Source organism: Clytia hemisphaerica, unplaced genomic scaffold (assembly GCF_902728285.1).
Source record: "Clytia hemisphaerica strain Z4C2 unplaced genomic scaffold, Clytia hemisphaerica genome assembly, whole genome shotgun sequence".
NCBI lineage: Eukaryota > Metazoa > Cnidaria > Hydrozoa > Leptothecata > Clytiidae > Clytia > Clytia hemisphaerica.
Window position 1 is genome coordinate 2,365,748 of NW_027104338.1, and position 23,576 is coordinate 2,389,323.

Genomic DNA, 23,576 nt, shown 5'->3' on the forward strand with positions numbered 1-23,576 from the left:
GATATCTAGTACACTTTTGCCATATTGATACTTCCGCAAACAGAATTTTACAGAATCCAAGGAGGCATAAAAGCAAAGTTCTGCTATTAGATCCTCAGTTTCCAATTCTTTGGTACATTTTTGGGACTGATCACCCTCAGGGGAATTATCACTTTGATCCATGATATAAAATGGAGTGCAGGAGAGTATAAAAGCAAAAGTAATTGAGAAATGTACTTCCTTTATTGTATTACAATGAAGAATCTTGTCACATGGTGTTAGGGTATAGTTGTAAATAGTATTAGTCACTTAGCTGAATGGCTGCACTGTGGGATGAGTGCAGCCTGATGTTGAAGCGTCAGGGTTTATTCGAAAAGGTGGTCTTCAGACTTTACATACAAACAAGCCAAGGCAGGATTGATTGTTGTTGATATCCACCAGTTGTAGCTCGCCAAACATTTGATTTTGACTTTTTCTTCTGTAATTTTTCCTTTTAATTTTTATTTTTCACTGAAAAATACTGGCCTCTCCCACGTGTTTCCACACAGGTTCAGCCTTATTCACTAATTCTTAATGGAGTGAATTTTTTATCTGTTTGTACTCGTGTACAAAAGTTGAGGTGAAAAGCTCAACGCTGTATCCCGCGGAGGCGCCATTTTATGTATTTTTGAGCGATTTTTTCCACATTAATGAAGTTCTATGTAAATTTTTCACCGACTTGATGGGTATCATTGTAACCATATTAAAATTCTATCTTTTCTCGTCATGAAGTTGAAAAAAATTCTTAAAAATAATTTTTTTTGAAAGAGTAATGATGTTTCAAAAATGGTTAGTAGAATCAACTTTTTTTCCGAAAAGAAATCCACTTAAAGGGCCTGAGTAAGATAAAAAAGAGCTAGATTTAGGCAGATTCGAGAAGTCTAGTAGTATATTGAAGCTGAATGTGATTTCTCGGGATTTAACTAAAGATATGAATTGTCATAGGCGTTACTATAAATAAGTATAGATTATATGAAAAAGGTATAAAATAAAATATATATTTATAAAAAAAATACAACTTGGTATTAGTAAAAACTTCGTTCTAAAAATCAGAGGATTAAGATTTATGACTAAAGTATAAGGATTAGAATAGAGACGCACAGAACGATGCATGGCGAGAAAAACTAAAAGTATTTCAAACAAGAAAGAAAAAGACCTAAATTTGGCTATAAAGTAACTCTTAAAATTCGTTAAAATTCAGGGATAATAATTTCTCTTCAAATTTATCACATTCTACAATATTTACAATATCATCAGGTAGACGGTTCCATAAGCGAATTGAACTTGGAAAGAATGATGAGCTATATACAGTCAGGGAAATCCCTCAATTGCGGTAGTAATTTCTTACTGCAATTGCAGTATATACGTCACTTTTAAATTTTTCATGTACCGCAATTGCAGTATACTCAAGAACCAGAATTCAAGATTCAAAGAGAAAACAGGCAATTTTTGTACATAATTGATCATATCTTTTTAACGCACAGACAAAATATTTTTTCCGTAGATCAGATTCTTTTGATAAAGAAAAGCTATCTTCTTGTACGATTTTTTACAGTCGATGTTTGTTTATCTTTGTCGACCAGCACTATATGTAGCTGTTATAAGCCTTTGTAGGCTAATCGAGATTGAAAACTACCGCAATTGCAGTATACCGCAATTGAGGGATTTCCCTGACTGATATACTTGTATTCTGCCGTGTGGTTGGATGAATCGTAAGGTAGAGCAGCGTTGACGTTTTGGGATATTTTCTGGATCTATTTCTTTCGTCCTGTGATAAATGGAATGCAACATCTTTAGTTTGGCAATTGACCTACGATCCTCAAGTGACTTTAATTTAGATTTGATTCTTAGTAATGAGGGGCTGACATCATAATCCCAGGAGTTATAAATCCATCGCAGCGATTTTCGTTGGACCATTTCGATTTTATCTCGTAGAGCATTATTATTGGAAGGGTCCCAAACTGTGCTTGCATATTCTAAGATTGGGCGCATAAAGATTTTGTAACACTTTAAGCGAGTTTCGGAGTTGCTTTTAACAAGGTTTCTTTGCAGGAAGAATCGAACAGCGTTGGCTTTTGCACATACATTATTAATGTGAGAGTTCCAAGTAAGTTAGAGTTAGTTAGAGTGACTCCTAGGTATTTAGCCTTCTCTACCAGTTCAAGGTTGATATTGTGTATGTTGTAGGATTCTACAACAGTGACGGTTAGGATCTTACATTTGTCTGGGTGGAATTCCATCTGCCAATCGTTTTCCCATTTTGTTAGATTGGATAGGTCTTTTTGTAGCTCCTCTGCATCAGCACTGGTTGATATTGGGCGATACAGATAAGAATCATCTGCAAAAAGTGCAAGTTTAGAGCTTGTTACATGGGGCATATCGTTGATGTATACTAAGAAAAGCAGTGGGCCCAGAACAGTACCTTGTGGAACACCTGATGTCACAGCTTTACAGCTAGATGTAAAGTTATTTTCTATGTTTTCTAACTTACTGAATGACTTACCGACTGATCGCCACCGGTGGGATTCGAACCCACCAAATGCAAAGTTCCGATGTTTTGTAACCCATTGCCTTATCCACTGCGTCACGGATTCATGCCAGGATAGCACTTCTGATGACTATTTATATTGTACAAACTGCAGACCATACTGTATTAAGAGAAAATCACAAAAGAATGACCTTGTTTCGAGCTCCAACCCTAACCCTAACTGATAATAACCCAATTCCTAGCCAATCTGATACATAACTACACCCAAACCACACCCATACCCAACCCTACCAGGTCACCTGCAGGTCCTGACACTATTCCCGCATACCGGTTCTGAAAAATGGATACAAGTCTTTCGTCTTTAACTTTATGAAGAAGCTTTCACCTTTTGATTTCAAGCAAATGTCTTAGCAACAGACTGAATATTGTTATTTTGAATTTTGATGTCAACTGTCAATTAGTCAATTGCTGCAGTCGATTTTGTTCGATTAGTTCATTTTCAGATCTGCTCGATAAATATTTAAAGAAACTTGGAAACTCAAATTTCGAATCACTCAAAGAGATCAGACTGACTGAATGAAACAGAAACCACAAAACTTGAAAACTGTCAAATGTGACTAGTATAGATAGTATTAAATGAAAAATAAAACTAAACAAACAAATCAAATATATACCTAAAGAAAACTTCTTCCCTTTTTGAAGTTCACAATTTCTTTGGCAGCCATGTGTCTTTTGTTGTTGTTTTTGAAAAATATTGGCGGGGGTAATTGACGTCACTACTCGCCATTTAGAATGTTCACTCGCCAGACACTACTTATTCTGGAGATTCCGATGGATGGCGTATCCGTATCCGTCCTTCTTAGTAGATCTACGGATCTTTACGAGTATTGCACTTAAAAGCATATCTAATCGGATATGGCAAAAATTTAAGCATATGCTAAGCATTACACCATTGCATAGGATTAAGCCTAAACATTTTATTACGGATTTTTTCAGGATTTTCCTAAAAATTTACTTAGGATATACCATACTCGGGTAACTTAATGCATGTCCCAAAAATGCATTAATATTTCCGCCAAAGTTCCAGTCCCGAAACCATAGCAAACTATACATTTTTGGAAGCGTACTTGGATGTAGAATACCGTATTCGGTGTAACTTAAATTCTTTCTCAGTAGAATGACTTTTTTTAAGAAAACCTGATTATGACGTCAAAATTTTAAAAAGTTGAATATCTCAAAAACTAATACTCAAAGCTTTATGAAATTTGGACCAATGATAGAGGACTCATCAAGAGGAGCAGAATTTTTTTTTTAATTTGAAAATTTGCTGATGTCAGCATTTTATCGTAAAAATTCGAATTCTTGCAATTTCTGCTGACGTCATTAATTTTGGGAAATACTTTCAAAACTTTTTGAAACATCTCAATGTACTTTATCACTGGTCCAAATTTCATAAAGTTTTGACTAATATTTCTCGAGATATTCAACTTTTTGTATTTATGACGTCATCAATCATGACGTCATAATCAGGTTTCTTAATATATCTCTAATTATACTGAGAAAGAATTTAAGTTACACCGAATACGGTATTCTACATCCAAATACGCTTCCAAAAATGTATAGTTTGTTATAGTTTAGGGACTGGAACTGGGGCGGAAAAATTAATGCAATTCTGGGACATGCATTAACCCTATTCATACTAGGCTTTTAGGGGCGGTTCAGAACTAGGGGGGGGCTTTTCCTGTACCACCCCTTAACTTTTGATCTAGTGGGTCTTTTTGGATGAAATTTGGCACACAAGATCCTTGTGACGTAAGGTAACTTTTGACAAAAAATTTTTTTGATGACGTCACTCATCATGCCCAAAGTGAGTAAAAACCGAAAATTTCCTTTGTTCTTATAAATAGCTATTGTATTCTAACAAAGGCTTTAGAGAAAAGTTGCCTGAGTTTAAAATGCTTATTTTATCCTAAATATTCAATAAATTACGGTTTAAACGATATATTTGACAATGAAAATAAATTTGTATTGGAAAAGTGTCAATTTTTGTGACACCTTACTGTCAGAAATGTCATCATGCTCAAGGTGTGAAAATATTTAGGTGTCAAATTTTTTTTTATTTTGAAGCTAGATAAAAGTTAGGAATTTACAGAAAATTTCACGGCAAAAGCTCTATTATTTCAGGAGCTATTAGCAATAGTTTGACCTCCGAACAGAAAGAGCCCCCCCCTAGTACGAATAGGGTTAAGTTACCCGAGTACTACCTCCCTCCCCTATAACAATCCAAAATTTCCCTAATCAGATTTGATTATTAATTAAGAGCTATCAAAGTTTTTCGTAGCGCAAATTTGCCTCAAGGGGGAGAAAGTGCATACTTTGCAACATTAAAAAAGAACGACAAATTTCACCTCGATTCACCTCGGACCTAGATCTACTTACTCCAATTTTTGTGAGTGAAATCAGAATCATAAAAGAATGAGCTAAAAGGGAGTGGGTTCAGGTTTGTGAGTCAACAATACGATGCTTTGTTCTATATTTTCAGATGATTTATTTTTGAGAACTTTCAGTTATCTTCACATTCAACATCAGTAAAAATAAATAAGTTACAAAGGGTTAAATTTACATTTAAATATACAATCTTTGTTATAAAATAACTATTTTAAAATTTTATGACAAATAATAATAATGATAATAATATAATAAATTTTATAGAAATTTTTTTTTATAAGACTTTCAAAAAGCAAGTAACTCGATATCTAAAAATTAGGCTATTATTTAAGGTATCAACCTTTGGACAATTATCTCAGTTCACAATAATACACCCCTGTCTCACAGCCCAAGGTGAAACTCTCCCAAACAGTGGGGATGAATCATGAAAGTATCTATCGACACCCCTGACACGGACTGAAACTTGATGTTAATTGATATTTCCATATTTTTTTATGGCTGGGGATTTCAATTCTTTCGTTTTCAAATCAGAAAATTCAGCGGGGATGTGAAAATGGCAGAATATTTTTCACTTAGAATTGGTTTATTTGGTTATTTTCAGTGGGGACGAAAATTGGAGAATGAATTTACACCGGGGACGATATTTTGGCCGATTTTTCTAGTGGGAAGAAGTCCGAGTGGGTCTGTGAGAAGGAGGTGTCTATCGAAATTACAATAAGGATGGAAATTCTATTCTTTGCTCACCAAAACTCAGTATGGATGGTTTGGGAGTACAATTTTTCTATTGAATTTTAAATGGGATGAAATCAAAGTCAATTTCCCAGTGGTGCTTTATTGGCTAAATTTTCCAGTGGGGGCTCTCAACGGGTCTGTGACACGATGTTGTAAAAATTCTCATCACCCAAACAAGTCTCAACCTATCCCAGGCTTGCACAGTATGTTGTTTCTACACTGCTTTCAGGGTTTATAACGTTTTGATGTTCAATCTTTAAGCAATAGGTTCCATTGGCACTTCAACTTTAGACGTGCTTCCCTCATTATATGCACTATTTTGATTTGACATACCATTTGTAGTAGTAGTACTATTGTTATTTTTCCTTATACTATTTTGAACATTTTTCACTTTCTTGCAAGTGAGCTGGCCCATGTTTCCTGTCGGTCCGAAAACAGCACATACTGGTAGAAAGAAGAAAGTACTGAACAACCATGATATGAACATAACGAGCATTAAAAATTGAGCCATTTGGAGGTATACTAAGACTGCGGATGGAGTCATCACCAAACCTGAAAAAAAGAATATTGAGTATAATTGGTTAATTTTGGTTATCACATCACTATTGAACCTATACGAGTCTGAAAAGAAAAATCAACGAAAATAGAATAGAAAAATGTTCAAACTATATGGATTTCACACTTTACAAAAATGTAATATTAAAATTGTGAATGATTTTGGTTGAATTTTGTTTTCAGACTTACTGACTTTTATAAACCATGGGCACAATTTATCGATCCCAGCCAAGCAAAACCCTGACCCTCACTGCCACACGATTAGGGTACCATTTTGCCTGTACCAGACGACCACGGCTTTTTCCTCGACACCGTTCCCATGGCTCGCATCCCTGAGCGGGGGGGGGGGAGCTACACCTAAAATTTGCCATATAAGAGGTGGGAGCTGTTTGTTTTTTTCGACAGGCGGGGGGAGCTCTATCTTGGGGGGGGGGACCTGCATTAGTTTATGTAACTTTGGGGGCTAAATAACACTTCTTAAATATTTTTCTTTACTGTTGGTTTTTAATTTCTCTAAACCTTTATGTTTTTATGCAAAGTGTGATCTGATCCTTAAAATGCAAAATTGAAGACATTCTATTACATTCTCTAAAAGTGCACACACATGTAAATAGAGCTTTGTTAATGCCATAAAATTTTTCAACTATACTGGGACCTAAAATTTTATCAGGCTGGGGGGACCTTGTTCTCAGGGGGACCTAAATTTGGCGTGGGGACCTAGAACCCCAGTCGGAGCCATGGTTCCATAGTGGTCAAAAATCGCGTGTTGGGATGGATATAGGCTAGGAACCACTTTTTTAAAAACTCCGACTAAAGATGACGGATATAGATTGCTCCAGGGTGAATAAAGGTTAAACAAATTGAAAGCAAGTCTGAAAAAAGACATCATGGTTCCTTGATATTCGAATAACGCCACAGAACATTGAAATTTTAAAATGCTATTTTTGGCACTATGCTCTTTTTTGCCTGAATGTTGTACTTAGTATAGGAAATAAAGCAATTTTAAATTTCAATGTTTTGTGTCTTTTTTTGAGTATCAAGGAACCAAGATGTCTTTTATCGGACCTGCTACTTTCGTTTTACTTTACCTGAAATTTTCAACTGGTCATTACTTATTTAAAGGTAAGTGATGAAAAACAGAATTACCTGCAATAAAAGTTGTGCAAGCTCCCATCAAAATAGCTGGTCCAATATGAGACAACGATTCTTTGACCCGCTCAACTCGATCATGTTTATGAAGGGAGGTCTGGTAAGCTACACTATAATGAAGAGTGAAATCAGCTGATAAGCCAGCTGCTACGGAGAAAACGATAGATTCGAGGATGTTTAGTTTCCAGCCACTGAGAACGAGTACGCCAACTGTTACGGAGATAATGAATGTGATGGTTAGGATGGAGTAGAGTGAGAGGAAGACGTTGAGCGTGGTCAACAGGATGACAATGAAAGCAACACCGATGGCTATCCCTGAAATATAAAAACGAAAATTAAGAATTACAACTGATTCTCGCAGCAGATTTGTCAAAGGTTTCGTTTTTAATCCGAACCGAATAAACAGACCCGATATCTACGGAAAATCTAAAATTCATTGTAGTTTGAATCGCAGACCTCTACAAAACCACAGGTAGTGTAAGGAGCACGAATCCGTTAGTGGATGCCAGCAGCCCAAATTTCATTTCGATCATTGCCGTACTACGATACGTTATACATAAGATGGGAGGAGGCAAAAGTCGCTTTTTCTTTTGTTTAAAAATGCTGTATAAGCAAATGATAATGGATATGTTAAATAATATCTTTTGGTAACCTTGAGACTCTCAGAAGAAGTCTCACGTTTCAGTAGAAATTCGTCCCCTTTTTTAGAGATTCTTTTTCACTCATTACCAAAGTGTTTTCTACAATGCTTCATGGGAAATAAACCTTTTTTCTTAGAAAACTTAAACTGTTATAGCAAAGACTGAAAGATGAAAAACCTACCTAAAGATTCTTTTGTTCCTTCAAAAAGACCAAGCTGCAAGTCGTAGAAATGGTTTTCAATGTACCAAAAACCAGGGAATTTGGAGGAAGTGATGTTAGAATATTGTTCATTAAACCAACTGTCAACTTCTTCAGAAGCATCGCGATTGTAACCGAATTCGTCAGTATACCGATAAGTAGTCTCAGCACTTATCAAAATGACCTAAAGTTGTAAAAATGGAACGACAGTTATATTATAGGGGAAAAATGGGTATTCATGATATGCACCATTGCAATGTCTTCTGACATTACATCATGGACCCGATAGCTGATTGGTTGTAAGTGACCCTGTTGGGTCCTTAGAAGACATTGCAATGGTGCATATATCATGAATTGTTTATGTTTTATTACATGTTTAACGACTAACAAAATCAAATAAGAGCTTGTAAAAACTCCAACCCGTCCCTAAAATTGGAGTAAAGCAAAATTTGAACACCTGAATTTCATCAAACCCTGCTGTAACTAAGCAGATATAATCCAGATCGACCCCTGTAAATTTGGGTCACTTTACCCTGAATTTTCGTAATTTAGGTTGATTAAAGCTAAAGCTACGTTTCTTGGTTCAATAGAGAGGAGAAGCTACAATCCCGACACCACTTTTAATTTTCTGATTAGAACTCTGATTACGGCGTACACTCAGCAGACAAAACGAGGTTGGAGTTTGGTTTTTACTCAAGCGAATTGTTGTTCTGTTATTTTAGTTACCATTAAAATATGTGATGAAAAATGGAAACAGAATATACAGTAATCAGTAATAATACATGTTTTTTTTTATAAGCATATGTCTGCCCCTACATCAGGCTCGCATTATGCTTAGCATTCTATTGTTCTCAAACAATAGAGCCATTGTTTAGGTACCAAAAACTGAGCCTGCATATGCTTATAAACGTTATGCTTGTAAAAAAAACATGTAAAACGAACCTTTAAGTCAGAAGTCTCATCGAAGATTGGATCGTGCATTGTAAACCAAGTCCGTCCCATCGTTTTCTCTTCAATATTGGAATAAAAACATTTCATGAAGACGTCACTTGCCACCGGCAACGTCAAATTACAACACGTCGTTTGACCGATAGGGCAGGCTCCTTCCAGACTATCATAAAGCAATTGTAGATTAGCACAAGAAGGGCTGCGCTGAATGAATGGTGCTCTGATTAGGTTTTCACAAAAACCTTTTAACCAAGTTTGAACGTTGCCAAGGTCTAGAGGGCCGTCGTATAATTCAATAGTTCCGCGACTGTCGGGATCAAAATGGTAGCCATTGTCGACGGCCTTTATACCGAACATGAACGACACGTGACGATCGTCTCCACCTGATCCCGAGCCTGATGCAAACAACTTTTTGAGATTCAGATCATATTGCTCCAATGGGCTACCTGTTCAAATAGGAAAGAAAATATTGGTATTTAAAGTCATTCAATGCAAAATAGACTTCTTTCCAAGTCGAACCCAGGCCCTTAGCCCAATTTTTTATTGGTTCTTATAGCGCTCATGATTGTATATGATTTTATATACTGGATGGCGCTGATAAGTGGCCCAGTGTAATTTGGTAGACTTATTTTTTTGGCTTTGCTTGAGGTGTTAGCAAATACATGCCACTAGATCCAGTCCCTTTTTGGGGAAAAACAAATAGAAAACAATGACCAAAGGATCGATTGTTTTCAATGTTAAGCAGAGCTAAGAGGTATTTTTTAGTTTTTATTATAGTCTCGTAAACTTTGATTGGATTTTAGAATATATTTTAGTACTTTGATGTTTTCATATAATTTTTGAAAACGAAAGTGAAAAAATCCAATATGGCAATATCCTCTAGTCTATTCTAGTCTATTTCACTGGACTCGGCACTATCAAAATCATCAGGCAGCAAATTCAGTCAGAGGTAGACTCTAGTCTAGATTATAAAGCGTCCATTAGCACGTTGCTTTGGATACGAGATTGCTACGAATTTATTATATACCAAACACGTAACTTGTAACCAATCAACCACTTGTTGTAAAAGAAATGTGCTGACAGTCCTAGAACTGAACATGTCTTTTTTATAAGACGTCAAAATTTTTTGAAGCCTTCAGATAGATGTTCTTAAATTTTTGACAGTTTTGAGCTTAAAAATGTTCTTATCATGTTCCTATTTTTATCCCTTTCTGAGTATTTTTGTTCATTTTCCTTAAGAAATTAGGTTTTAGAGTCTGCAAAGCCTTGAAAAAAGTCTTAACTTATCAATAGTAATTTGACCATCGAAACCTTATGTTCTTATATAATTTGTTCTTATAAAAAACGTGTATTGTCTCTGCGATTATCAGCCATTGGTTCCACTAAAATAAGCTCGAAAATTATCAACTCATTTATAAGGATGGTGATATCAGGGGGAAAAACAGAACAAGGGAACAAAACTACACACCCCTGTCTCAATGACCCAGCGAAAACTTTCAGTACTATAACAATGGAAAACCTCTTACCTTAAAATTACCCAATTTCCTTCTAACAGTGAAAAGTCAAGAGATAATCTAATCAGCTCACCTGACGTAAACATTTGAAATTCACCAGTCGATGGTGGATTCAAACCAGGGCTTGAGAAAGTCACCACACAGCCACCGATACCCAGAGCTAACAAAAACACAATCCAAATCCAACGGAACTTGATAATAGCTGTTGGTAAGTACTGACTGAAAATCGTGTTGGAGATATCATCTAAGTTCCTCTGCAATGCACTGACCCGTTGATGCTCCGCTGGTACCGCTGGATCTTTACAAGCTCCTGGGCACAATCTATTCATACATTTACCCAAATATTTTTCATGTAGAATCACCACAGCCGGGAATAACGTGATCATTAATAGATAATTAATGATGATGGATGTACCAGCGAAAAGTCCAAAACATTTAACTGACGTCACCACACTGGAGACGTTAGCGTAAAAAGCGGAAGCCGTCGTTAGCGACGTTACCAACATGGCGAGTAAGGCGTGTCGGATAGAATGAATTGTCCATTTTATCAAACACTCTTCATATATATACATGTTCAATGGATAGATTTGTCGCGCCTCGCCCCAGATCCCTGTATAAACAAACGCGTCATCAGCGCCAATTCCAACAATAAAGATAAGAGTGACCATGTTTAAGAATGGGAAAAAATTCATATCGAAGACACGCCCATAAACGAAATATGAAATAACCAAAGCGATGATGATACAAGCTAGTGTCATTAGCCCGATGAAAATAGAGCCGGAATAAAACCAGATAAATAAAATAACAAGCACGATAGCAGCAATGATATAGAGTGACTGTGTGATAATTTCCGTTTGGAAGAGATAAAATTTGAGATTCCACATATTGAAACCAGCTACTTGGACATCGCCAACTTTGACAGATTCGAGGTCTGTTAACCGGTCATTGTAAAGCGGTTCAAAAAAGCCAGAATCAGGATCCCGTAAATACCAAGTCAGCGAATCGATGCTTGCAGTATATTGAACATTGTCTAGATCGGAGTGTGATGCACTGTCGATTAAATAGTAGAAAGAGTTGTAAACGAGTCGTTTCATACTGCTGGGTGTGTGGAGAGTTGTATTGTAGTGGCACATTTGTTTCACGTTTGTGCAGCCGAAAGCGTCGGTCGAATCAACACATGTTTTAAGTGTACCATTCTTATAATACCCGTAACATTGCTTCAAAATGTTTTTGAAATGATCAACATGGTTTTCTTGTAGGGTATCACAATCCGGAAGATTGTTCAGAGCTGCAATATAGTTCGCCAAATGATGGGTCGAATCAGATTGTGTGTTAAAATATTCATCATATCGTGGATAGGATCTAAGGTATTTTTTATGTAATTTACATAGATTGTTTAGATTTTGCACAGTCAGTATATTTCCCGATGCTTTGTAAATGAAGTAAAAATCTGTATACAGTTTAGATGTTAAAGACAGACTGGTGCTACGTCGTTTCCGGGATGTTAAGCGCCCGGTATAATTGGTGCCCGGTACGTTAGTTAATTGGTAATCACCCCAACGGTTTTTATCGAGATTTGATAGTGCAGCAGCTCTTTTTGAGATATCGGTACCACGAGGTTCAAAACCCTGGAAAGAGCAAAAAAATAAACAACTTTGACGGCTTTCAATAACACTCAAAGTCGACTCTCTCGAGTTTGATTTAAGCGAGCGAAACAGAATTTCATTCGAACTACCTAGAGAAATATTCGAATGATGACTAGTGTTTGATGTACGGATTTCGAGCTAAGTGGACCAATGTTTTTGTTCGAATTACAGAAAAGTTCGAATTATATGAATACGATTCGATATACCTTTTAATAAAACCGTAGTTGCGCGGTCAGGCGCGTGCCACTTTATTATTTAATTTACCACCCTAAATCCTTTTTTTTACATATTTTTCTTTTGTCTATAGGTGTGAAAAAAGACTGGGACGGTTTGTTTAACTAATTATCTTTTAGTGCTACAATCGTGGTCAAAACTGGTGTCCACCAGTCCATCTTTTTCCATCGGCAAGTCGCCACTCTCCCCCCGAATCAATGTTAGAGATGAGACTCCCCCATCAACATTGATTTGGGGGAGGGGTAGACAAACATTTCTGTCCATGATTGCACTCTGTACCAGAGTGTATCTCATGTATAACTAGAATGAGTTTTGAAATTTTCATAGATATCGTGTCTTTTTACAGACAATCTTAGAATCTTAGTATGTACCTTGGTTGGTTCGGAGAAGTCTGGGAAATCTTTGGAACCGAGAGCTGGTATGACGGAAAGGATAATTGACCATGCAAAGACAAACAATACTGGTCCGATCACAAGTACGGGCCATCGCACCAAGAATCTGCAATACCTAGAATTTGAATAGATAGATTCGTGACATGTTCTTTCAACATCAATTGATGCAATCAAATTATAAGAATGACGTATTTCATTATGAATATTCATAACATTTTGGTAAAAATCATCCTGAAATATTCTTAAAGATATTCATTAGTTAGAATCCAAACCAAACCTAAATTTAACAAGGTACACTAAGCAAAAATATGGTGTTTTTGTGAATGTTTTTAGCAAAAGGTGTGGATAATCACCCAATAAATGCTCCAAAACTGCACTAAAAATGACATTTGTTATGTTCAGTCGCCAAATTCCATGATGGTGTTATTCTAACCATATTCTAAATTTTGTAGCCAATTTCATCATGAATATTCGTATAGAGTAGATTCTTATGAAAAAAACCATATACGAAAACAAACTTGTTATGACCGTCTTGCTAATTAATAAGTGTTAACCAAAATGCATTAGCAACATTTTGTAGCTTATTAAAAGAAACAGATTACTGAGCAACAAGACACAGGACATAAGGTGTGAAGGGTAGAATCTAGAATTGGAAGCTTTTGGAGACCGTTACGATTTACCAAAACAAACTTTCTAATGCTCGTAGCACCCTAGAGGAAAGTCGTTAAGATTTCTATAATACATATAAGAGAAACTTTCTGCTATTAAGGAATTTCAAAGCCATCGAACCAAAGTATTTCTCTGGCATTACTTTAAGTATAAAGAGTAATATAAACCAATATGGTAGTAAAATTTGCTATCTTTGCACCCTTATGTCTTTAAGACGAATAATTTCAATTTTGAAAAGAGCGTAACCCCTTAGAAGCGCCGCACACAAAATCTTAAAAACTACAAGGCAACGCTGTCGTGCTCATCGGAGAAAATACGATAAAGGTAAAACGTAAAAAGATTTTAACAGCGGTCAGTATTAGTCACTGTAACTGGAAAACGCGCGGGGGATCGAAATTTGTTCGAGTTATGGAAATTTGGAGTTATTGAGACTGATATATAAGATATTGTTAGCTGAAGGGACCATATAGCTAGTTCGATTTACGGAGACATTTGAATCATAGAGGTTCAAGTTAAAGAAGCTCCATTGTACCGTCGTAGTACGTAATTAAAAAAATCATCTAGACTCACGGTCTTAATATACGTGCCACCGTGTCGTATTCTTCTTTACGCCGTATTTTCGCATGCGTATCTTCTTCCGTGTGTGGTGCTTGAGTTTTGTCTGCCATCATTAATGAAGAATCTAAATTATAAGATAATGAAAATATATTAAATAGATCAAATTTGCATTTCAACATCACTTACTAAAGCTAACCAAGGGGTTTTATTTAGGTCCAATGAACGACGAATTTCATCGGTCCAAGGCACGAGAAAAATTACAATTGTCCGGTTTAAATATTCGGTTTGCCGTTTCAAGTACATATTCACGCTAATCAATACACTGGCCTTCCTAAGAATTCGCCGGCCTAGTAGAATTCACTGGAGTTAATGTTTCATTCGCCAACCTATCAAAAACATAGAAACACTTTACATGATGTTCATAATTCATGGACGTCAGACTCATATGTCATATCAGAAATGTACCTAATCGGTGAAAACGTCGTCGGGGAAAAATATTCGTCACTTGCTGGTAGTTGGTAAACGCATTAAGGCCGGGGAAAGTTTTCGTCGAGGAAAGTTTTCGTCGGGGAAAAATATTCGTCACTTGCTGGTAGTAGGTAAACGCATTAAAACCGGGGAAAGTTTTCGTCGGGGAAAAATATTCGTCACTTGCTGGTAGTTGGTAAACGCATTAAGGCCAGGGAAAGTTTTCGTCGGGGAAAAATATTCGTCACTTGGCCAAAACTTCGTCACTCTTCCCCGACGAATTTTTCCCTGATAAGGTAGCTTTGCAGAACCACGGCGGTTTTACAAAAGGTTTTGTGTTGTATGAAGAAGCACTAATCAATGAGATTTGCATAAGTTGACCATATCAAATACTACCATAGGTGTTATCTTTATATCTTTCAAACCTTATCGATATAAAGAATCTGACTTATGAGATTTTAGAAACTTTTCATGTCTCGCTTATTCTACCTAGCCAGAGTGCCGCCAGAGTGTCAGACGTTTTGTCTAACCTCCGTTCAAAAAGTTTTCACTACACTTATACAAACGTATGATTGCAAACAACTCTCGTTGCTAGAATCTGATTGGATGCAATCGTTTGATTGCATCCAATCAGATTCTAGTAACGTAAATGTTATTATTTTTGCCTTTGATAAAAAAATATTTTTATTGCCTATAGGGAATACGAAAAGTCTTCAGCAAAGGCGAGCATGTTTTTACCGAGTTTGTTTGCAACTAAGCTAAATACATATTTTTAAAGTCAAAATTATATTATTAGCTTAGAACCTTGGCTGCACCTATTCCAGGGGTTGAAAATAAGGCACCTTTTCAGGTGGCAGGTTTTCGTACTTATTTTGGTCGGAGCCCCTGCCCAGAATCAAAATTACAATATTGATAAGTCAACCACTTCACTGGTGAAAATACTTTTCTTAGTGGAGAAAGGTTTTCTTGTTTGAGATACCATTTCTCTCCTAAAGAAAAACATTCTTATTGATCTATGGGAAAAACTTTGTACGAGTTAATTAATCTTAGCATATTATTGAAATTTTTCAGATCAAAACTCAAAGAAAAGATTTCTTTATGAGAAGAAAACTTGAGTTCTCTAAAGAAATTTTTTCTTGGAATTTTTCTCAAGAAAAAAGTTCTTCTGAAAAGTTATCGAAAGTAATTTTTTCTTCAGAATATTCCTGAGGCCTTCACAATGGAATTAAAACATTTTTTTATTTCTATTGTGGCTTTTGAACAAAAGCTCTATTTATCTGAATTGAATTAGCCAAGCATGGCTCCAGCAAATGTGAATTTACAAAAAGTGTAATACGAGCGTAATATCTCTCTCTTAAAAATTTATATGTGGTGTGATTGGAAGACTTTTGAAAATGGTAAGAATATTTTTTTTTGGTTTTCCTTTATGATTTCAAAATTTGTATACATATTATACCAAATCTTAAATCTGTTCCCCTAGAGCCCTAGAGGTAATTCTAGTTAAGCAGTTTATTATTTTATTCTTGTTTAATAAGTGTTATTGATTGTTTGCCAACCTACTGGCGGGTGCTTATTTTGTTGTGCTTGTGTCTCATTGATTAACCTTTCATTCCAATGCCCCAAAATCTCTAAAACCTTTACCATTAAGATCGTGAAATTTTATCCATTTGAGTAAATCTAATTCAGTGCTTGCTAGCCTTATGGCGGGTGCTAATTTTGTTGTGCTTGTCAGCCTTCTGGCGGGTTAACCTTTTACTCGGATGACCTAAAACTTATACAAATAAAATCATCCAATTTTTTCCATTTGAGTAAATGTAATTCAGTGCTTGCTAGCCTTATGGCGGGTGCTAATTTTGTTGTGCTTGTCAGCCTTCTAGCGGGTTAACCTTTTACTCGGATGACCTAAAACTTATACAAATAAAATCATCCAATTTTTTCCATTTGAGTAAATGTAATTCAGTGCTTGCTAGCCTTATGGCGGGTGCTAATTTTGGTGCGCTTGTCAGCCTTCTGGCGGGTTAACCTTTTACTCGAATGACCTAAAACTTATACAAATACAATCATCCAATTATTTCCATTTGAGTAAATGTAATTCAGTGCTTGCTAGCCTTATGGCGGGTGCTAATTTTGTTGTGCTTGTCAGCCTTCTGGTGGGTTAACCTTTTACTCGGATGACCTAAAACTTATACAAATAAAATCATCCAATTTTTTCCATTTGAGTAAATGTAATTCAGTGCTTGCTAGCCTTATGGCGGGTGCTAATTTTGTTGTGCTTGTCAGCCTTCTGGCGGGTTAACCTTTTACTCGAATGACCTAAAACTTATACAAATAAAATAATCATCAATTTTTTTTCTATTTGAGTAAACGTAATTCAGTGCTTGCTAGCCTTATGGCGGGAGCTAATTTTGTTGTGCTTGTCAGCCTTCTGGCGGGTTATCCTTTTACTCGAATGACTTAAAACATCATGTTTCGTCAGATTTGTTTGTTGTTTGTAAAATACGTAAGACATATTTGTATATTTTTTGTCCTTGCTTCAATTAAGATCAGGGTTACAAAAATCGAAGTTTCTTTGTCGTTCTCTCTTTTCCTTTTTTCAGGACAACCGATGGTAACTGGACGCAGCTGACAGAAAACAACGTGACGATCATAGAACAGATAACGCCAAAAAAGCATCCAAGCTACCACAAGTTACCCACATTCAAAGTAGGTAAAAACTACTTTTGCCATGCACTTTCGAATCTTTGGTGTATTTTTATCTGATTAATTTTACTTTGTTTATAGAATTCCTGCTTATATCTATCGTATTAGCTTTAGTGGCTCTCGTTTCTACTCATAGGTCAATCCAGGTTCCAAAACAAGTAAATTTTAATATGCTCATTTTGATTGTTTTTCAGATTGACGAGGCTAAAGAGATGAAAGCTTTTTGTAACTATCAATTGACCGATTTTAACAATTACTGTTGATGACGTGGAGTAGAGCTGCCAAATATTAAATCAATTTATACTAAAATCATGTAGTATTTCAGTCAGTTACATTAAAATTAAAGTGAAAGATACAAATACAGAATACAACAGAAATTCATAATATTAATTGAATTGACCTGGAACTAAAATGAGCAGCTACCGTTGTTTCGACAACAATAAGACAAATAAGCATTGTAGAAAAGAATTTTTTACCGAAGAAAATTTCGAAAAGAAAAATGCACTAAATATTCAAGAAAAAATTACTCGCTTGAAGAAAAGCCTTCTTATATTCTTGCTGGGCAGAAGAGAAAAATTCTCTTGAGATAAGTATACAATTCTTCTTAGAAGAAAATTATTTTCACCAGTTAAGAAAATGATTCTTAATTTGAGTTTATTTTTCTTATGATTTAAGAGTTTTTTCTTAAGATTGTTTTTCTTGTTTTCTTGATCAATAATATTTTTCTTGCTCCGCGGAAGAGAAATATATTCTTCTCTGAGGTTTTTTTTACTTGATAGAAGAAAATTATTTTCACCAGTGTTCTAACAAAAAAGTTCTTTTCTGTACACCTTTGGCTACAAGTTAAAGAAGCTTCTTGGAACATTCAAAGCTTTCTATATTTACAGAAAACGCTTCCTTTGCAGATTATTTTCCTAGCAAAAGACCCACCGCTAAAGATTGATTGAGAGATTGAAAGAAGGTTAAATAAAAAGGCTGAATGAAGAAAACCACATTCAAAAGCTGAGAAAGGGAAAAATTGGAATATGTTTTTTCTTTACCGAAAAATAATAATTTGAGAATGGCCAAAAACAACAAAAAACTATTTCAAATTAACCCTATTCGGCCTAGGGGGGGGCTGTTTCTGTTCGGAGGTCAAATTATTTGTAAAAAGATCCTGAAATAATAGAGCTTTTTGCCATGAAATTTCTGTAAATTGCTTCAAAAAAAAAAATTGACACCTAAAAATTTTCACACCTTGAGCATGATGACATTTCTGACAGTAAGATGTCACAAAAATTGACACTTTTCTAAGACAAATTTATTTTTAATGTCAAATATATCGTTTAAACCGTAATTTTGAATATTTAGGATAAATTACGCATTTTGAACTCACGCAACTTTTTTCTAAAGCCTTTGTTAGAATACAAAAAAATATTTTGTCAAAAGTTACCTTATGTGACAAGGATCTTGTGTGCCAAATTTCATCCAAAAAGACCCAATAGATCAAAAGTTAAGGGGTGGTACAGGAAAAGCCCCCCCCCTCTAGTTCTGAACCGCCCCTAGGTTGAATAGGGTTAAGACATTTAGGCAAAGGTCTATTCTTTCATCTAAAAATTTTGATGTCAGTGAATAATGGATCTCAATCACCCAAACTTAAGTCTTCATGACTGAAACTCTCTTAAATTCGAACAAATTTGTATTCAAAATATCGATACGCTACTGTGTATGCTAAATGAAGGGAAGTACAAAAAGATACAAAAGTTTCAGATAATTTTGTACAAATTTGGCAAATCTTTACTACTGTTCTAAGGCTAGCTATGTTCTTACGATGTTCATATTTTTCCTCAAATTTCAGCTTACATGTTTTTATAAACTGGGCTTTAATAAAATAAAGACAAAGAGGGTACCTTTAGTGTCGGCCACCCTGTTTTCCATCATGACTTTTTATAAACAAGCACTTTCCCACCAAAGAAAAAAATCTTCATATGAAATTTTTTGTAACGTTTCTTTTTCGACGTCAGTTCAATGCAGGAGTATCTTTTTTTTCAAACAAATAAATGGCCGACGCTAAAAGTTTTCCAAGAGAGTATTGATCCATTTGAAGCATACAAAAACTAAAAAAGTTAACAACATCCTAAGGCTTTAAAAATTTGGGATGCTAAAAATTTTATATTACAAAAAACATGTAACAAAATATCTAGCTCCTGATCTGGGAAAAGTCCGACTACTGGGCGAGTCTTTACTGGGCGAGTCTTTACTGCCCATCTTTTCCAACCTCTTTAGCCACAAAACAAACTTTCCAAATCACACTAAAACATAAACTGAAAAGTTTCAAGTTTTAATATCAATATTCACACTCTAGCGTACATTTGAAACTGAGACAGTCATGGAGAAAAAGGGGAACCTTGATTTATCAAAAAACATCAAAAGTGCGAAAATTTATCACTCGCTTACTATACTAAACTACCATCTGCATTATATTTTTCAAACATTATAAAACATGGTACCTTTAAAAGTTTCTCATACGAATTATAACATTGTTTTATACTTTTGATGTGTTGTACATACCACGAGAAAATAAATGATGAAATAAAGACACAATCAGCTTATAATGTTTAAAAGCCTCAAAATTCATTGATAAGATTTTTGTAAGTCAAGAGAAAAAGATTAATAAGATATATCGTTCACTTTCGATTTCTCCTTAAATATGTAAACGTTATACCACAAGATAACATAACGTACGTAAGTGGTCTCCTTCCCAGAGTATATTAAAGTAATATAAAAATAATTTCATAATACACAGTAATAACAAATGTTTTATAACACAGTCGTAAAACTAAAGGCCGGTCTCCACTTTCGCGCGACATGAGCGAAATCTTTTTGGCGTTTTTGTAAATTCATTGTCGGTTGGAAAATGAAGTAATTCCATTGGTCGATATTGACGTAACGGATGAAAAAAGTGGAACTTCCTTCAACTTTTTTTTGTTCGCGCCAAACTTTTTTATGACGTTATCTTTTATTCAGACAAAAAAAGTTAGAAAAAAAAACTGTCGCCCATTATAAGAATACGGCAAAATACTAAGAACAAGTTAAGAACATTTTAAGACTTGCATACTTTGCATACATAATTTTGTACGTTCTAATAAAAAGCGTGTAACTTAGCAAATGATAAGACATACTCTTACATCACAAGGCAATGGGCTATTCCAGAAATAGTCTGTACCCCCTATGTTGGGTGTGGGTGGTCTGGAAAATAAAAAAATCCAGAGTGGTCTGGTTTTTTGAATGATAAAATCAGGTCAGTATAACGAGGTCGAAAATCCAGGGTGGTCCAAAGAAATGGGGAAAAAATCGAAGGGGGTCCTGAAGAATTGAAAAAAAATCCAGGGGTCACCTTTAAAAAAAAATCTCCTCAACATAGGGGGTACAAATTTTTTCTGGAATATCCCAATTATAGGCATAACACAACAGTAGCTGTAATTACTAAACGCCAAAAAAAATAAGAATGCTCTCAGATTACGCTACAGGGTATTACACGCTTTTTTATAAGAATACACTTTATAAGAATGTCCATGATGAAAATGGCCAAAAAATTTAAGAATATGGTAAGAATATCACCATCATGGAATTTAGCAACTGAACCTAAGAAGGCATTTTTAATGCATAACCTGTAAATAACAATTTCGATCTTTTGGATTTTGGATTTACATAGCTGCTAAGTTCGGATTTGCAAAAATTGGACTCCTTAAAACTTGTTTTCTTTTTCTCAGCCTGAGCAGTTCCTTAACAATTCCTTTTTTTTTGGACCATTTTCAGCCTCGAGTTCCTTATAAACGTGTTCCTTATTAAAAAAACAACGTGTAATAAGAAACATTATATAAATATGTAGCCAACAATTTAATTTGATTTGACAATATATTTCGAAAACTGTGTTTCATTTTCAAGTCTAAGAAAGAAGAAAAACAAAATATGTAAAAATATATAGAAATCTATATAATATTTGTTGTAACAAACACATCATATCAAACATACATCTTACCCTTACAATTACAAAGCATAACTGAAAAAAAATTCTATTTCACGTCAAATCAATCACAAGCGCCTTGCTCTTGTATTCGTTTTTAGTGTTTAACGACGGTTTAATTTCTTTTATCTTGATAGCCTCTAGGGTCATTAACTCAGCCTCTACGGAACGCATAGATGAATCTACAATGGAAACGTCATCTATTGTTAGAGTTTTATTGCATCTACTAAAATGTGATCCTAAGATAATATAATAAGAAACACTCTCGTATTACAAGGTTATAACACACAAACATATAACATCATAAAACAAGAAAGGAGGAGAAACTGTATATCTATATAACATGAAAGAGAAAGATGGTAGATAAGAATCAAAACAAACATTAAAAAGTTGTTAAAACTCTTGTTCCTATAGCAACCCAGCAGAAGCTTTTAGAAAAAAGGATAGAATAAAAAGTAGAGCGTATATGCTTAAAAACAAACGTGTTTATGATTGTTTCGGCTGAACAACCAGGTCAGATCTTCACATTCGCCATATCCCTTTAGAGCATGTACACGTTTTTTTATAAGAACATCCAAAATTTTTGAAGCTTTCGGATGTTCTTAACTTTTTTATATTGAAGCCTAAAAATGTTCTTAACATGTTCTTATTTTCACCATCTTTTGAGTATTTTTGTTCATTTTCCTATGAAATTCAGTGTTTTGAGTCCGCAAAGCCTTATGTTCTTATTTAGTTTGCTCTTATAAGAAAATAAACATAAAATGAATTAGAAGTTGAAAATAATTATCAGTTTCAGTTTCTGTGAAAAAGTTCCTTTTTCTAAACGGGCTTTTTAAAGGAACATCATATTATGGCGTTTAGCGTTTACAACTGGTCACAATATTCAGATGTACATAATGAGAGTCATGAATTCTCTTAATGATATCTAGTTTAATCCTCTTTTTGGAAGGTGTGATTTTTTTTCCCTCATTCATTCAAAAATTAACAATATCAGGCTGAGCGCTTACGTTATCAAAACTTTCTTGGCATTTTTTAGAACTCTGAGACGTCTTTTTATACATTTGTCTAAGGAGTCTTATCGGCAGCCAGTAGCATCGTAGCAGTGGGGGAGGCAGATTCCCCCAGCGGACGATTTTTTCGGGGGGAGGGGAGACTAAACAAGGCGCCTCCGATTGCTAAAGTCTCCACAATGATGCACCTTTGCTTTTTTAATCAGAAAAAAGGAAGAGGGGCGCCGGAATACCAATTTTGGAAATTTGCCTCACCAAGTTACCCCATTTCGGTCGGCCCATCACATTAACTTTAGTTAGGTCTGTGCTTCGAAGCCTATGAAAGTGAGTGAAGCTATTTTACCTGCAACAGTGTTCATAGTCTTCTCTACCACGACCATATTAAAACAACAAGAAACATTTGGTTTGACATCATCGGATATAAACTAAGGCATTATTCTAATCAGAAATTTTGGATGAATCAAGATGAACCAGTTTATATATTGTATTTAACTTTCGAAAGAGTATTCAAAACAAAATTATAAAACAACAAAATTTTGATCAATTTCTCAGAAACGATTTTTTTCAATTTTTCCGCTTTAAACAAGACGAGGGGATACGGAACAAATACAACACATGGAACAAGAATTAGAAAAGTTCTTCTCAAAAACCTTACTTACTAACAAACACAAACACTCGTATGTAACTTTCAAACTTCAGAAAGAAATCCCAAAAATATATATCCTTCATCACACATAACATTTAAATGGGAAAATGATTCATTAAAAAAATTTTTTTTTTCCAAGTTTTTCTCGCATATCCATGTAAAAAATACAAAGCAAGAGGGGAAAACTAAGATTAAAAAAATCTGATACGCAATACAAAAAAGTCAAGAAATCCAAAGCCAAAAAAATGACCGATCATTTTCTTTGTAAGTAATAACAAACTATCTTGCATATATATTAGCTTTCTAACGTATTACTTTTTTTCTCGCGGTTTCTTTCTATTCGACAAGCGACAATATAACTCGGCCAACTGAAAATATGTTGAGACAAACTTAAATATATAGAAAAGATAAATTATTTACGATGAAAGTTCTTCATTTAGAATTAATGATATTGACACCATCAGTAGTAACAGTTAAGAAGAACTGAAATGTTTTTTTAGTCTAAAATATTTTATTTTTGCGGCAATTTTTTCAAATAAGAAAATGCAAATCGAA

The 23,576-nt window shown here is 34.9% G+C and overlaps 1 protein-coding gene and 2 long non-coding RNA genes across 7 annotated transcripts in view; 1 reads left to right on the plus strand and 2 right to left on the minus strand.

The window, feature by feature from the left end:
- Positions 1 to 1,450: 1,450 nt before the first annotated feature.
- Positions 1,451 to 3,232, minus strand: LOC136817950 (uncharacterized). Its single transcript, XR_010848173.1, has 3 exons — positions 3,181 to 3,232; positions 2,522 to 2,666; positions 1,451 to 2,356 (listed from the first exon to the last, which is right to left on the minus strand). It is a non-coding gene; the product is annotated as an uncharacterized lncRNA (long non-coding RNA).
- A 1,817-nt stretch (positions 3,233 to 5,049) lies between these two features.
- LOC136817944 (protein dispatched homolog 1-like) overlaps positions 5,050 to 23,576 on the minus strand; it is a 31,294-nt gene continuing 12,767 nt past the window's right edge. For 2 of the 5 annotated variants that reach the window (XM_067074291.1, XM_067074295.1), the window contains exons 2-8: positions 14,204 to 14,315; positions 12,944 to 13,079; positions 10,766 to 12,320; positions 9,173 to 9,624; positions 8,213 to 8,414; positions 7,388 to 7,705; positions 5,050 to 6,238 (exon numbers count right to left, since the gene is read on the minus strand). In XM_067074291.1, coding sequence (XP_066930392.1) covers positions 5,943 to 6,238; positions 7,388 to 7,705; positions 8,213 to 8,414; positions 9,173 to 9,624; positions 10,766 to 12,320; positions 12,944 to 13,079; positions 14,204 to 14,315 — 3,071 coding nt within the window. In that variant the 3' untranslated portion in view covers positions 5,050 to 5,942. Of the gene's footprint in view, positions 6,239 to 7,387; positions 7,706 to 8,212; positions 8,415 to 9,172; positions 9,625 to 10,765; positions 12,321 to 12,943; positions 13,080 to 14,203; positions 14,316 to 19,248; positions 19,354 to 19,848; positions 19,954 to 22,718; positions 22,824 to 23,576 lie in introns of those variants that run through there. The other 3 variants (XM_067074292.1, XM_067074294.1, XM_067074293.1) reach the window with 3 other exon arrangements.
- On the plus strand, positions 16,077 to 17,736 carry LOC136817945 (uncharacterized). Its single transcript, XR_010848172.1, has 2 exons — positions 16,077 to 17,362; positions 17,554 to 17,736. It is a non-coding gene; the product is annotated as an uncharacterized lncRNA (long non-coding RNA).